At 39.8% G+C, this 16,854-nt stretch overlaps 1 protein-coding gene across 2 annotated transcripts in view; it reads right to left on the bottom strand.

The window, feature by feature from the left end:
- Window positions 1-281: 281 nt before the first annotated feature.
- LOC130023580 (cytochrome P450 4V2-like) overlaps window positions 282-16,854 on the bottom strand; it is a 28,777-nt gene continuing 12,204 nt past the window's right edge. For both annotated transcript variants that reach the window (XM_056114140.1, XM_056114139.1), the window contains exons 4-11: window positions 16,208-16,398; window positions 15,757-15,826; window positions 13,491-13,617; window positions 11,425-11,610; window positions 6,053-6,155; window positions 5,338-5,472; window positions 4,398-4,577; window positions 282-3,038 (exon numbers count right to left, since the gene is read on the bottom strand). In XM_056114140.1, the coding sequence (XP_055970115.1) occupies window positions 2,866-3,038; window positions 4,398-4,577; window positions 5,338-5,472; window positions 6,053-6,155; window positions 11,425-11,610; window positions 13,491-13,617; window positions 15,757-15,826; window positions 16,208-16,398 (1,165 nt within the window). In that variant the 3' untranslated portion in view covers window positions 282-2,865. The remainder of the gene's footprint in view (window positions 3,039-4,397; window positions 4,578-5,337; window positions 5,473-6,052; window positions 6,156-11,424; window positions 11,611-13,490; window positions 13,618-15,756; window positions 15,827-16,207; window positions 16,399-16,854) is intronic.

Raw genomic sequence — 16,854 nt, 5'->3', positions numbered from 1 at the left:
CATCCCCTCCATCCCACCCTGTCTCTGTGGCAGGGCATTGCCTTTTGTTCTCTCCTTTGGGGCACTGTGGTTTGCAAAAGAGGCATTGAGTGGCAATCATATTTGGTCTATTGTCTACTTTCAGCATGCATCTCCCATCCTCGGAGGATCCTCCCAACACCCTTTATTTGGTGCTCCTTTCTCTATCTGAGCTCCCTTTTCCACTAGCATGTGTGGCTGGCCTCCAAGCCATGGAGCAAAATTGCCAGGAGTGATTCTTGAGAGCAGAGCCAGGAATATCTCCTGTACATCGCTGGGTGTGACCCAAAATGCAAAAAAGAAAAAAGTTTGGATTTCATGCTTTTAGTGTTATTGACTCTGGTTAGCTTTTTTTAGCTATACCAACCACTGTTATGCTACCCAAGTACGCAAATTCCCTTGACCCTGCTTCCCTGCCCTGCCCCAGATAACCCTCCTCACCACCTCCTCACCACCATGTCCATTTCTCCTATTTTAGGAGAACAGCTGCCACTGTGCTGGTAACGAGGCAAACATTCAGGGAGGTCAGAATTAATAGAAGGCTAAAGTCGCATTTGTAAGAAGATATAGATGCCTATGATTTCAGCTGATTCCCAGGCAGGTCAAAGAGATTTTACTTTGTTTTGAGCTGAATGTTGTAGTATTTCAGAGTCGGGGATATCTGAAAATGAGTCTATCTATAATAGTGACACACGGAGCATTTTGTTAGAATGTCTGAGTCACCCTGATAATATCAACTTGAGTGCCATTTCTGTCCATTTCATTGTGAATAATCTTTATGCTCACTATTTTAGCTTTTTATATATTAGCTTTGCATCAACTTGACAGATTCTTTAAATAAAACATAGCATCTGTGTTTAAAATGTAATTTTTTTTGAGCTAACTCATTCAAGGAGAAGGAGGACAGGCTGTATGGATATAAGCAAATATTTGATCATCGGCTTATTTATATCAAATGAGCATCCACAGGGCCATACTGTGGAACATAACACAATTTCTCAATTTCAACATTGATGCAGTCAAGTGAATTTCCAATTTAAATAAATTTTTCTGGGAAAAATGAAGAGTTCATGCCTTAGTAAAGCATTTAACGTGTTTTAATTTAATTTTCACATCAAGCATAGAATTAATAAAATTAAAAGCAAGGGTAAATATGTTTAACATTGAAAAATAATACTGATTTCTATAAATAAAACTTTACTTTTCCAAAGTCATTTGAGAGGGAGATTTTCTACATGTGACATATAATAAGATCATCCTACATGTGTCTTATTGACTTGTTTCATTACCTTAGAGATTCTAAGATAATTGGCATCTACACTGAGAATATTTAGCATAATAAAGTGGATGAAAAGGCTGGCCCTGAGCATTCGTGTGTGTGTGTGTGTGTGTGAGTGTGTGTGTGGGGAATATATACTTTATTATTTTATTTTTTAACTGAATCACCATGAAATATACAGTGGCAAAGTTGTTCATGCCTCCCACCATCCTCTCTCCACCTCCCTTCCCCTGCCACATCCCTTCTGACTATGGTGCTTGACAAATGTCCCTAGTCTTCTAGCCTCTTCTTTGATTTTTATTGAAGAATATACATTCATACTCTTAGTTTTGTTGTTTCTATATTATATTTTCTTGAGGAAACTGAAGAAATAATTTTGTCAAAAACATATCTAGATAAAATTAGTAGGGATGCCCCTGGAATTCCAATGTAGGGAATGTATATATATTGTGAGTTTGCTAAGTATGTTAGAGAAGATAGAATTTACCAGAAGTCAAAATTGTAAATCTACAACTGTACCTCATGGTGTTTCACTAATAAAAAAAAAATTAAAAAAAAAAAGAATTTACCAGAAGTCTAAGGTAACTGAGATATCACAGAATTTATCAATATAGGAAAATAGCTTCTATTTTCTTTTATAGATCCAAGAATTCTAGAAATAATATTCCAGAGTTCAGAGACAGATGATCCATACAGACACATCTGAACATGAAACCCATATGATAGTGGCATATTGCAGTATAAAGTGTAGTCAAGTTGGAAATGAGGCTGAGAGGCTAGATCTCTTTTATTTCCAATCGTGCCTCTAATATCAAGGTATTGGAAGAAACTTACAAATAATATATGTACTCTATATTATAAAATCTAAAGTGTTATAATCATTCTCATTATTGATGAAATTGATCTAATTTTGTTAATTTTTATTTGCTTTTTTGGTCACGCTTGATGATGCTCAGAGGTTATTCCTGATTCTTCCCTCAGGAATTACTCCTGGCATTGGTTAGAGACCATATCAGATGTTGGGGATTGAGCCTGGGTCTGCCGTATATGCAAAGCCAATACCCTACCCACTGTACTATTGCTCTGGCCCCTGAAACTGATCTAATTTAAAAAATTAAACTCCTTCAATAAAATTACTTAATTGAAACTTTCAAATTAAATATGTACACCACACACACACACACACACACACACACACACACACGTCACATATATGCATTCTCAAGCCAACAAGAATATTTTTTAAAAATCTGGAACTACAGTTCCAGTTCTTTTGAGTTCATCAGCTGAAATAGTAATTCCCTGTGGATGCTTCTATTGGGGAACCTTTATATGTCTATATTGGTATGGACATTAATTAATTACAACATTAATGTAATATGTGGTGATGATGAAAGTATAAAAAGTCACTCTTTGGTAGATTTGACCTCAAGATAAGTGAGGATAAGATAAGGCCTAGGGATCAGAATTATTGAATTCATGATCTACACATTATAAATTCAGTGTTTTTTCAAGGAAAGACCTTTTTGTTTTTGTTTTTGTGACAAGGGCACAGCCCCATCACAGAGCTAGGATTCATCTGTGTTTTTCCTCTTCAGCGTGATCCAGATTCCATTAGTTGGACGAAGTATAAGCTCTCCTGCCAGACCAAGTTCTTCTCTCTTTTGTGTAGTTTCTACCCAGAATCGTCTCAGGATACAGGAAAGGATGATCTTTTCTTCCATTATGGCAAATTTTTGACCTTCAAATTAATGTAAATATCCTCACTTTAGTTAAAATTATAACTGAAATGTGAGAACTAACAAGATTATTGGAAGAAGTGAGTTACATTTTATATTCACAGTGGTAGTTAGAACATCGTAGTCAAGTGGGATAATTGTCATTAAAAAAAAGATTCTTGATTATCATTTACTGCTCCCATCTGGTGTATCTTAGTAGTTGGTGTGGGCCTGGGAATCTGTATATTAGTAGCACCCCAGATCAATCCTGGGCATTGATGTAGGAAAATCACTACTTTGGATTGCTTTCTTATTTTTTCTTCAGTTAGGCTCATTCAGTGGGGTTCAGAATGTACTCCTGACTCTGTGCTCAAGGATCATTCCTGGTTGTGCTTTGGGGACCATATGTGGCACTGAGGATCAGCCATGGGCAAGGCTAGTACCCTACCCAGTGGACTTTCTCTCCCCAGCTCTAGGGTGCTTTCGTATCGAGTCTTTAGTCTACTATAGAATCACCAAACAATATTCATCCACTAGATCTCACCTCATTTTGATGATACTTACATTTTTGTAAATGACAAAATATGAAAGATACTGAAGCTGGAAGTATTTATAATGCATGGTGATGTGTGTTTTATTTTGTTTGAATACTCCACCTGACCATATGATGGTGTTCTTTCTTTTGTGTTGCAAAATGCAATTCAAAGAAACAAATATAGAAATTATGTTGGATTTAACACACACTTAAAATAATTTTCTAAAATATGTAATGTAGTCTTCTTTAAGCAAAAGTCTGTAACAGTTTAAAACTTTACAGATAACTGACTATGCATTATGTTATTATGGACTGAATCTTATGACCCCTAAATTCATATTGTTAACCTCAAGCATCTCAGAATGTGGTATCTGGTACACAAGGCCTATAATGGGAAAATGAAATTAAATGAGCTCACAGTTGTGAACCCCAATACAATCTGACTCATGTCCTTATAAAATGTGATTGTGCTTTTTAAGAAAAGAAGACTAGAACACATAAACATACAGAGGAAGAACCAGTAGAGATACAGGAAGAAGAGAATCAAATAAAGCATCCTCAAAGAAAACAACCTTATAAACATGTTGATATCAGACTTCTAGTCCCCAGGACTTTGAAAAAATTAATTCATTTCCAAAGTTAAAGCTACCACACCTATAGTTTTTGGTTATGACAATCTTAGGAAATCTTAGAAAATAACAAAGTATATGACAATAAGTTCAAGGCAATAATGTAAAATGGAGGAAAAGTGAAACAAATTTTGAAAAGCTGTCTTAAATAGGACACTACATAGCATAAGTGTGTATATGAAGAGCAGTAGGTCAATGCCAATTTGATGGATACAAACCTATACAATTTCGGAGTCCAGCAGAGAAGGGCACGTAGGCATATGGGTGGCGTCCTTGGGAATTCTCAGGAAAGAACCTTTCTGGTTTGAATTCCTCAGGATCTGGGAAATATCTTGGATCTCTGTGCAGTGCATAGGTGATGATGATTGCTTGAGACCCTTTCACGATTTTGTAACCCGCTATCCAGAAGTAAACAATAAGTCACGTCAGGAGAACAGAGCAGAATAGACAATAAAAGCTTCCCATCTCCATCTACACAATGGAGTACTATGTAGCTGTTAGAAAAGATGAAGTCATGAAATTTACATACAAGTGGTACAATATGGAAAGTATCATGCTAAGCGAAATGAGTCAGAAAGAGAGGGATAGACATAGAAAGATTGCATTCATCTGGGGGATATAAAGTAACAAAGTATGAGATTAATACCCAAGAATAGCTGAGATCAGCACCAGGAGAATTACTCCATAGCTTAGAGGCCAGCCGGGTATCCTAGAGGAAAGGGCAGTTCAGATAGAGAAGGGAGCACCAAATAAAGGATGTTTGGAGGATCCTCCCAGGAGGGGAGATGCATGTCGAAAGTAGACTATGGACTGAACATGTTTGCCACTCAATGCCTCTTTTGCAGACCACAACACCCAAACGGAGAGAGAGAGAACACAGGGGATTGTCCTGCCACAGAGGCAGGGGGGGATGGGGGGATGGGGGTGGGAGGGATATTATCCATGGTGGTGAAAAACGGGCACTGGTGGAGGGATGGGTATCTGATCATTGTATAATTGAAACCCAAGCACAAAAAAAATTGTAAATCTACAACTGTAAAAAAATAAATAAAAAAAAATGGAAAAAAAAATTTAAAAACCTATTAAAAATGTAGTGGCAAGCTTAAAAAAAAAAAAAAAAGCTTCCCATCTCACCTATTCCAGTGACAGAATACTTACCAACTTCACAGTCTTCATTGAGATGACGAGCAAATAAAGGCACAGAAGGGAAAAGGCGAAGACTCTCCTTCATAACACATTCCATATACTTAAGTTTCTTCAGGTCATCTAAGGTAGCGGGACGATCCGATTTCCCTGATTAAAGTAAATACGTATTGTGATAGCCAATGAACTATTTGAGTTGAAAGATGAAGCATCAAAGGAGAATATATCAATCGAAATACTGAATATCAAATACATACAAATCAAATGATATTTTGAATATTAGACACAATCACCATAGAATGAGAAAACATGCTGAGTAGAAGAAACCTGACACTAAAGATAACATATTGAATTATTCCATTTATAGGAAGTGCTTAGACTAGGCAAGGCTATAGAGACTGAAAGTAAGTTGATGCTGCCCGGAGCTAGGGGAAGAAGAAATGATGGGAAATGGCTGATTTATAGTACATCATTTCCTTTTGGGGGTGCAAAAATGTTTTGGATTGAGATAGAGATAACAGAAAACAAAGTGAATGTGTAAAGGGTCTTCGGTACCCATGCCTCTGAATTAATAAGAGAGGTCATGAGCACGTGCCTGGAATTGAGCAGAGGAGGCTTGGCAGAGGAAGGTACTAGAAGGGATTCCCCAGATTCCGGTAAGCTTCCTACGGAGCAGAAACAACACCAGTTTCAGGGAATACGGCTCCCACAGTGAAGAGCCCAAACATACCAAACACTTCCTCCAGTTCCTTGTCCACTCTTTTCTGGACTTCTGGATAAGAACCCAATAGGTATAAGGACCAGTTTATTGCAGCTGCGGTGGTGTCATGACCCTACAAATGGAAAGAAAAATAGCATAAAAGCACCGCTATGAATACAAAAGAGAGTATGGGGGAGAATGTCTGCCATAGAGTCACGGGGAGGGGCGAGATGTAGGGGGGATACTGGGCATATTGGTGGTGGAAGATGTGCACGGGTAGAGGGTTGGGTCATTGTATGTATCGATCATTGTATGACTGAAAGTCAAACAGGAAAGCTTTGTAACTATATCTCACAGTGATAAAAAAGAAACAGTAAAAAAATTGTAAAATAAAATTAACATTCTGACTAAAGAAAAAAAAGTAATGTGGAGTTCACGCCCAATTCAATCACCTAAATCAATGCCCGAATAAATAGCAGCACTCCTACATTAAAAAATAAATAAATAAAAGCATTGCTATGCTGATATTAATAGTTTTTTTAAAATGTCTCTCGCTTTGACAGGAGTAATGTGACTATAGAAGCCAACCTGTGAATTCTGTACACTGGATCCTCTCCTGCAAGAAACAAACAAAACAATCCCGGCAAGAGGATTTCTGTGTTTAGGAAAGTTTTTAGCGCTATGCAGTGTGACACAGTTTATGAGAAGTGGCTCTGCTATGCTGACAAGGTGGAATTCCAAGGGAGCTTGAAGCACTAGACAGACTGCCTTTTATTCTTTCATAACATTGAGCAACAGTGGATGACAGTGCACCACTATAAAGTCCAATTTCAGCAGGCAACTGTTACCTTTTACCTGACTACCAACAACCCCCTTTCCTCCCTTGCCTTCTGGGAACCACTAATTGGTTTTAGAGTATAATGGTTTACTTTTGTTTTGTTTAACTCATTTTTTCCTATATTACACAGGAATGGAAAGGCAAATGAAGCAAAGTAAACAAACAAGAACAAAATAGTAGCTGTCCGATAGGAATGGGTGACTAGAATGGGAACAAAGGAGTCCATTGTATCGTGAGGCATGGGAACCACTTTCTTCCTTTTCGTGGCAAGTGTAAATATATCAGATATTTATATTGCTCTGAGCCCAAACTGAACTTCTATCACAGGACATATCAGCATTACTTCAATAGTTTCTTTTAAGATAAATAACTTGCCTGGATCCACACAGCTTAGCAAAAGACAGAGGTAAAAATATAAGACCCTCAGCAGTGGGGCTCCTCTCATTCAAGCATGAGACCCTGAGCTCAAATCCTGGTGGCATCCCACATCACCACAGGCTATTCTGTGTTGTCAGGATCCCCTGTGCCACAAGAGTTATAACAGAGTCCTGAGTTGGATAAAGAGCGGTACCCTCCCTTCTCCTCTCTATGAGGGTGCAGTGATGGACTGAGGACCCCTCCATACCTTTTGTCTCTGCCTGTTCCATCTTTCAGACTTGAGCCCTTAGTCCCTGCCCTTACCTCACCATGATATTTCCCCATGGAAAATCAGTGGTTTTACATGGGGGAAAATTGAAATATCAGTAATAAATGTTAACTATAAGTAAGACTTTTATAAAAAAAAAACAGAAACATGTCAATCTTTTTTTTTTCTGTGACGACAAGATTCCATTCTTGTGGAATCTGCCATATTGGTCACTGCTATATTTCATTCCATTTACATCATTGGCACATTTGCTTCATAAAACAAATCAATTGCTTGTGATATATTCTATATTTTTAAATCCGTGTTTTACAAAGGCCTGAGGTTCGTGTCACTGCACTTTTTTCACACTTATTCTGATCTCCAGTCAAGATCTGACTCCTGGCAACCAATTGTTTGCTAAAACCTCAGAAAGAAGAGCCCTTGAAAGGGAAGAGAAGGAAGTTCTCTAATAGTTTTAGCAGCTTTTACTGAATTTATAAGGGGAAGAGTGACTCAGATATATGAGAACTCTGAGAAACTTCTATTTCTTTCTGTCTGCCGCCCCCCCAAAAGGAGGATGAAGCAGAACAGAAAGTCCAGAGTTACGGAAGCTTGCTCATGGGACGGGCAGGGTATATCTGCTGAGCTGTGTATATCTGGGCATGAAAGGCATGCGTGGCAGAAACAGCCTGCATCTGGCTACTGGAGGAGACCCCAGTCTTTTAGACATCGTGATACATTCCTATTCATGTCTGGAAGAAATATATTAGAATTCCAAAGAATGATAAGTCTGGGAGACAGGTTACTTCATCAGCTTTAATGAAAGTATAATGTTCCTGGAGAGATCTGGATGGAGGTGCATACATAAACCTGTGTACGTCAGTGTGTCTAGGAGAGTGTATGTATGTGTAGGAGTGGGTGTGTCCATGTTGCCTGTGCTTGTATGTGTTACAGTGTAGAAACGCAGTAAGTTCTCTTTATTTTAACATCAATAATAGTCACTAACTGTGTGCCAGCCATCATACGTGACAATTGTATTTAAAAATAATAATCCATCTGTTCCTTATAATGGTTCTGTCAGACCATGCAATAACAAGCACACTGAGGCTCACACAGATCAGATTAGGTAACCAAGGTATACACTCAGATCTTACGTGCGGGTCAGAATTGAGATTTTGTGTAGAGCTCACCCTCCTATCATACTTCTACTTCTTATAGCAACTTCCTAAAGTCTAGTTTCTCCATAAAAATTTATTTTTTGATAAAGTACACTCCACTTCACAAAGAACGATGGCCCACTGATCTCATCCACGTCTCTGTTTCACAGACAGGGGAGCTAGCAGAAATCTGAAATGATTGAAGCCATTTCATGGGGTTAGTGAACACAGAATCAGAACTTGAGCTCAGGTTTGCAGATCCCGAACACACCTGGCGGGGCACCTGAGCAACCTGGCCAATGCCGGAGCAGTGTTTGTGGTGTGCAGTGGCTAGAGGCAGCTGCTAACACAATATTCAGATGGAGCAAAATCAGCATAAGCTCTAATGCCCTTCTTGTTCCCTCACTGCCAGAATATTATGGCGTTGGCCACCAAGAACAGGAAGTCAGGCTGGGGGTGCTCAACGTTATTGTAGAATATCAAGAAGGAAATGATGCAGAAATAGACATGTAGGTTTGGGAAATTAACAGGAAATATAAAATAATATGGAGAACAATTTGGGACTTCTCTTTTTCCTGAAAAATCTGAGTGGGGGTCTGGAGCAATAGCACTGTGGGTAGGGAGTTTGCCTTGCACACAGCCAACCCGGATTCGATTCCCAGCATCCCATTTGGTCCTCTGAGCACCACCAGCGGTAATTCCTGAGTGCAAAGCCAAGAGCAAGCCCTGTGCATTGCCAGGTGTGACTCAAAAAGGAAAAAAAAACAGAAGAGTGATCCCTGAGTTCAGAACCAGGAGTAAGTCTTGGGGACATTTGGGTGTGGCCCCCCAAACAAAACAAAACAAAAAGTCTGAGTGACTATAACATAAGAAAAATGTCCTGGAGGTATGGTGCCGCCAGCAGGTCAATCTGTACCTGTGAGGCGAGTGCATCAGCAGCCTGATGGCACCGTCAGACTTCCAGATACCCCCAAATTGCTGCTGTGCCTTTGGCCAGACTTGAAAAACTTGGGGCAAAGTTTACCAAGAAAGTAAACAGCCAAAAGTTAGGTATGTGGGAGACACACCCACAAACCACCTCCAGCTCAGCTATATAATTGGAGGCATGGACTCTCTGGTTCCTAATCAAACTGCTTAATGGCCATGATCCCAGAGACTCAGAAATGAATCTCAGAACCTAAAGGCTTTTGGCAGAAACGCGTCCTGTTCCTGCAGTAGGTTACTGGGGCTGGACCACTCCTGGTGGGAATAGGTTTCATGCCTTAGCTTGTTTCCCTTGGTGGACCGGTGACCGCCATCCTCCAGTGGCCACTGGACAGTCAGGTTTGGGCCTGCAGTGATGAGACATGTGGGGCCTCACCAGATGGAGGTGGATCCGGCCCTTTCCACCCCATCCTAGCGAGACCCCGAGTCACCACCTACAAACGACCTCTGTGGCTCCTGATCAAGCTGATTAACAGCCATGATTCCAGAAACTCAGAAACAAATCTCGAAACACAGAGGCTTTTGGCAGAAATGCATCTGGATCACATACAAGGTGGCCACCGCCTCAGAGCTTATTGGAAAGCCAGGTATGAGCCAGCAGTGATGGGGCAACTGCAGTCTCATGGGAAGGGGGGTGGTAACGGCTCGTCCTTCATGCCCTACCGAGATCACAAGTTGCCCCCCACAAGCAGCAACCTGGCACAGCCATGGCTCCAAAGGCAAAAGGACTTAATCCAGAGCCCGGCAGCTTGCGTCAGAAAAGTGAATGGACCATCCGTTAAACTATGGCACCAGGCCTCCCCAGGAAGAAAAGGGTGTTGCTCCTTTCCGCCTTTCTCCCCATCCTCCTCCCTCCCACCCCCACCCCCCAGCAGCAAAATGGCCATCGCCTCAGAGCTTATTGGAAAACCAGGTTATGAGCTGGCAGTGACAGGGCAACTGCAGTCTCATGGGAAGAGAGGCAGTACCGGCTCATCCTTCACACTCTACCAAGGTCACGAGTTTCCCCCCATGAGCAGCTCTCCAGCAAGCCATAACACCAAACGTACAGAAACCAATCTCGTAGTGGCCGTGCAACATTATATGATTCTCATAACCAGCTATAGAAAACAAAGTATTTCACGATGCCTTTTCATTTTCAGCAATTCTGATTGTTGATGGGGGGGGCGGAATTCTAACAATAATGGTGCATCTTTTGTCTAAATAATGAATGTAATCAATGTAGAGAAGAGTTAAGTGGAAATCATCTGCCTCACAGGCATTGGGAGGGGTGGGAGGGGGGTATATTGGGGTTCTTGGTGGTGAAAAATGAGTACTGGTGAAGGGAGAGGTGTTTGATCATTGTATGACTGAGACTTAAACCTGAAAGCTTAGTAACTTTTCCCACTGAGATTCAATAAATAAATATAAAAAGAAAAATAAATAAATAAAACTATGAAAAAAAAAGGTAAGGTGGAGTTCATGCCCAAATCAGTCAGCTAATCAGTGGCTGAATAAATAGCAGTACTCCTACATAAAAAAAAAAAAGAAAAGAAAAAGAAAAAAAGTCCTTACTTAAAGATAATTTAAGTAGAGGTAACAATCACTACTTAAAATATTTTCTGGGTCGAGTTAAGTTCTTAACTTTTGAAATTTCTTGTCATAAGAAGATGACTTTTTATGAAGTGTATTGTTACATAAAATGCTTTTACAATTTCAAAACAATCCCAAAGCTCTTAAAAAATAACTTGAATTTGTTTAACAGTAACCTGCAAATGACAGGGCAATCATAAATAGTAAAATAAATCAGAATTAGTACCTCAAACATGAAGGTGTCCACTTCTTCTCGAATATCTTCATGACTTAGCTTGTTTCCTTCATCATCAGTTACATTTAAAAGCAAGTCAAGGAAAACCCTTCGTTTGCTTTTTGGGGGGTTAGGGTCCCCATTCTCAGTTCTATATTCTTCCTCTCTCTTCATTGCATTGGCCCTTTCGACAATGACCTGAATGATTTAAAACATTACATTCTTTTATTTGGGATTTCACATGCCATATAATATTTACCCATGAAAAGTTCCTTGATTCTTTAACTCATTTCCAAACCCTGCCCTGTTTTTCCTCTCTCAGCATCCTAGGATCCTATGGACATGTAGCAAAACTTCCTCTTTATATATTAAGACATTATCTGGGAGGAGTTTAGCAACAACTTTTAATTTTTTTTTATTGAATCACTGTGAGATAGACCCTTATAGAGTTACTCACGATTAGATTTCAGGCACACAGTATTCCAACACTCACCCCTCCACCAGTGTACCTTTCCCAGCACAACAACTTTTGATGTGAGAGTAATTCATAGTTTTCGAATGTAATTTCTGCAGCCTTTCCAGCCAGGGAACCAAGCTGTGACCCAAGAGATTTGAAGGATCTAATGAGAAAAAGCTCAGGTGGTGGAGAGAATGCAGCCATTCTAGAATAGACTAATTATAGGTCACTCTAATTACATGTGCTGAGAAAAGAAACAGTAAGTCAATTAGTCCCTTCACCTGTGTGCTGCTGGACCTTCTACCTGGAATGCTCTTTCCTCAGACAGTTCCTTAAGAAGGGCCTGGCTCCCTACTTCTTTAGGAAGGAACTGAGTTACAGTATTAGTCTATAGAACTCATTATCTCCTGCCACTGTTTTATTGTTTTCTCGTCCAATTTGCACAGACATTATATTGTATTTGCTATTCAGTGTCTTTCACCTCCAACTTCGATGCCCATCTACTTTGTCTTGGTTGGTGGATATATTTCAAACTTTCAGAACATAGCTGGGCACTTTAAAAATGCTCCTTAGATACCTTTTAAAAAATAAATGAGAGAACTATAGTTCATTACATAACTGTCTATATAATAAAATTTTTCTTCTATAAGATATTTGGCCAAGCCTGATACTGTGGGGTTTGACGAAATAGATTCCAAATTCTTTGAGAGAAGATATCATATATTTTATTTTCTCTATCCTGGTAAAGCCCTTAAGTCTAGCATTCAGTATTCTATTTTTAATATTTAGACAGTAATAGGGCTTACTCCTGGCTCTGTGTTCAGGGATCTTTTCTGGCAGGGTTTGGAACCTTATAGGGTACCAGGATCAAACCTCGGTCAGCTATGTGCCAGGCAAGAACCATATTTCCTGTACGTGTACCATCTCTCCATCCCCTCATGTCACTTTCCGAAATTATCTGCTCACATACAACCTCTTCTGCTAGAGAAACTCCTTTCGGATAGGGAGCACACATACGAATATTATATACAATTGGTAGCATTTCGCATCTAGCAAGATCTTAGTAGTAGGTGAATACGTAACTTAGAATTAATCATACTGTCTTATTTTTCATCATTATTCAGTGTTCCTCTGGTGAGAAGCAGGCTCCATGATACAACACTGGGTATAGGGACAAAACAAACAAACAAACACTGTCCTCCCATTGTTCATCAATTTGCTCGAGAGGGTCCACTAACGTCTTCATTTTGAGACTTTTGTTGCTGTGTTTGGCATATTGAAGATGTCACGGGTAGCTTGTCAGGTTTTTCCAGGCTTTGACGTGCAGGTGAGCTACTTTAGGTTGCTTGCCGGGCTCTCGGAGAGGGGCAGAGGAATTGAACCCGGCTCAGCCGGGCTGGCTGCATGCAAGGCAAACGTCCTACTGCTATGCTATCGCTCCAGACTAGGTATTGGGACACAATATATAAATCACGGACTTCTAAAATTTCTGGAAACAATAAAGCTGATAGATAGACAATAATGCCAGTGCATTTGATACTTTGGAATCATACATTTAGAATGATAAATATGTAAAAATTTGTGTATATTTTGCTGCAATCAAAAGAAATAAAAAACTTACCTTGTTGGTAAAATTATGGAGAATTTTTAAGCTCCGTTTGTGTTCCCACCCATCTTTAACCATAAGGAACCAGAGGTCAGGCCAGAGCCAAGGCATCTTCATTCTTCGATGTATCATATCACTCATCCTATGAAAACAGTAAGGATACATCAGCTGATACATCTAACATATATTTCCTGAGCACCTACTCAGTGACTGGCCCCTATGGTGTTAATAAGGGGAAAATGACAAATCATAGCACAGCGGTAGGGCGTCTGCCTTGCACGCAGCCAACGTGGCCGACCCGAGTTCAATTCCTCCGCCCCTCTCGGAGAGCCCGGCAAGCTACCGAGAGTATCTCGCCCGCACGGCAGAGCCTGGCAAGCCACCCGTGATGTATTCAATATGCCAGACACAGTAACAACAAAGTCTCCAATGGAGACGTTACTGGGCCCACTCGAGCAAATCGATGAACAACGGGAGGGCCTTTACCTTTATAAAGACTACTACGGGCGCCACAATTCATTCAAAGTGACCCAGTCCAGAGTTACTATAACACATTTGATCAAAAAATTTAATGTTGATTATTTCTATAGAGGAAAGCACAGGATCTTATTAAACTTCCCTTCTAGCTAACCAGCATATGTCTGCTTGTTTCCACTGGGAGCGTCCTGGCTTCTCAAGGCAATCTGTGACACTTGTATCACCAGTTAGGTTGAGATCTGTCCCTTCTCAATGACAAATCATTGCTTCATCACTCCTCTGGACTAACAAGAAAAAGAGACTGCCCCATTCAACAGATGTTGCCTATTATTACTCACCATTTCCAGTGACAGGGCAGAAAGGTTCCTTTGTACATCATCTTCACGACCTGATTAGATGTCAGTTATTTATGGTACATTTCCTAGCCACTCAATCTGTATGTTATTTCACTTTTTTCTTCTCTAATGCCAAATTTATCTGTTCTAAGTATTTACTATTATTTGTAAGATTCTTTGTTTCAATGCCCATCTCCCATTGTATTGTTAGTTACATAATAAAACTGAGCAGAACATTCTGCAGTGAATGACAGATTAAAGCTAGTAAATATTTAAGAAAGTGAAATAATTCTTTCCTTAATATAGGAAATGTCCAATCAACTCCTAGTTTTACCATTTAATAGCTGAATAATTGTAAGTGAAACCAATTGTTTTAGTTAAAATAATACACATTCATTGCAGAAAATATGAGAAAAATAAAATGTTATTAATTCACATTCATAAAATTGTATAAAGTAAAGTAAAGGCCCTCCCGTTGATCATCGATTTGCTCGAGCGGGCCCAGTAACGTCTCCATTGGAGACTTTGTTGTTACTGTGTTTGGCATATCGAATACGTCACGGGGAGCTTGCCAGGCTCTGCCGTGCGGGCGAGATACTCTCGGTAGCTTGCCGGGCTCTCTGAGAGGAGCGGAGGAATCGAACTCGGGCCGGCCATATTGTCTGCGTGCAAGGCAAACGCCCTACCGCTGTGCTATCGCTCCAGCCCATAAAATTGTGAATCTATAACAAAGAAACTGAAGCACAATAAGGTAGAAAAGCATATAAACATAACATAATAGTCATAGTTAACATTTTGGTATAGTATCCTTTAGTTTTTCTTATTATAGTTTTCTTGTACTGGTGGCTTCAGTACTAAAATGTTTTCATCTTTTTTGTCACCGAGTCACAATATATTATTCCATTACATTTTAAAACTATCATTTGGGGCTAAAGAAATCGTCCTGAGATTCAGGCTCTTGTTTTGTATGCAGCCAACCCCAGTTTGTCCCCAGTACCAATACGGTCCTCCACGCACTGCCAGAAGTGTAACACAGAGCACAGAGTAAGCCTTGAGCATCATCAGGTGTGGTCCAACTCACTTTTCTCCAGAATAACAAAATATCAAAACAAGACCAATCATTTGAAAGATGCTGTATATTCTGAGTGTACCAAAATTTATACAAACATTCTTCTACTATTAAAACACATATAGAAAACACACTTGGTTATGATTAGGTTGATTTTTCTTACTGTTTCCTTCGATACAATAAAAATATATAAAATAAATTAATATCAATTATTTGTTACTAATAATGCCAGCAAACTTGAGAGAGTTCCCAAGAAGTGCTTGTGGTCTCAGAAGACCATGAAATGTTGGGGACCCAACTCAATGTCTCTGCATACAGCCATAACGCTCCAGCCCCTTTGAACCAGCGTGCTGGCCGAATAGTAACTATAATTTAAAACAATCTAAAGGACTCCATTTACCTGTAAACTGCACGAACATACTCGGAATCATCATTCCTCTGAGCACCAATATTCTTGCCCATCGCTGTTTCTGTAAAACATGTTGAGAAATCGCCTTTCAACTCCTGCATGTTTCTGGCATCGGTCCTCCAGGGCCCACTCTTGAAAAGAGATGTGCAAACTGTTCTGTTCTAGTGGACTTGAAATGTGTTCCTTCCTCTGCCCCTCTACTGGTTTTTTATTTCTCCACCTCCCAGCTCCTGATCTGTTCTGGAAAGGCCTGGCAGGTTGTCTTTCTGACTGCTCTGTCCCAAGTTCTAAGAGCTGTCGATACTTCTCAGCACGTTTAGAAGTAGGAGCTCTGACAAGCCCTAATGTCTTTTCCGATCCTCTACTGTCAAGTCTTGTTATATTTCTCTGGGGCCATTTCTTCTTTACAGCACAGCGGTAGAGAGAAATCACTGAGACTCACCACAGATGATATCTAAGGCACAAAGAGTGATGTAGAAAAAGCAGTTAAATGCCCGCTGGTTAACATGCTTTTCAAGCTTATTAACCAGTATATTGGCTTGTTCATTCATGATATCTAAGAAGTCCTCCAGAATTGTAAAGTGGAAAGTGGGAGTTAACATTTTCCTCCTGGAGCGCCATTTTTTTCCCGTACTAGAACGAAACACACAACATGATGATAGACAGAAGAGAAGTGACACTTGGAACAAAGTATAAATATAAGGAGTAGCAACAAAAATCTCCTAAGGTGGCTTAATCTACATAATCACAAATGCATTGCTCAAAGAAACAAAGATCCTTACATAGATACAGGAGGTGTACATGAAGTATCAAACAATATTACTTCTTTTTAAAGAAAACTTATTAAAAATCTAAAGTTTGTGTTTAAGTTTTTAAATTTTAAGTTTCTCAAAGTTAGACTCTTTCCACTCCTCCATTAGTCTTTCTAATAGAGCCTTCTTTATGCTCCATGCTACAGTGATCTATCTTGAGTTCTTCAGAGTATCTCATGGATCCCATGCTTGTCTTGATAGGCCTCCAGAAGGTGGAGTCTTCATTCTGAATGCCAGATGGTGAACTGGGGTTTTTTTCATAGTATGTGTGTAACTG

This window comes from Sorex fumeus, unplaced genomic scaffold, assembly GCF_029834395.1.
Source record: "Sorex fumeus unplaced genomic scaffold, SorFum_2.1 ptg000024l, whole genome shotgun sequence".
NCBI lineage: Eukaryota > Metazoa > Chordata > Mammalia > Eulipotyphla > Soricidae > Sorex > Sorex fumeus.
This window is presented reverse-complemented; position numbering and strand designations above follow the sequence as displayed.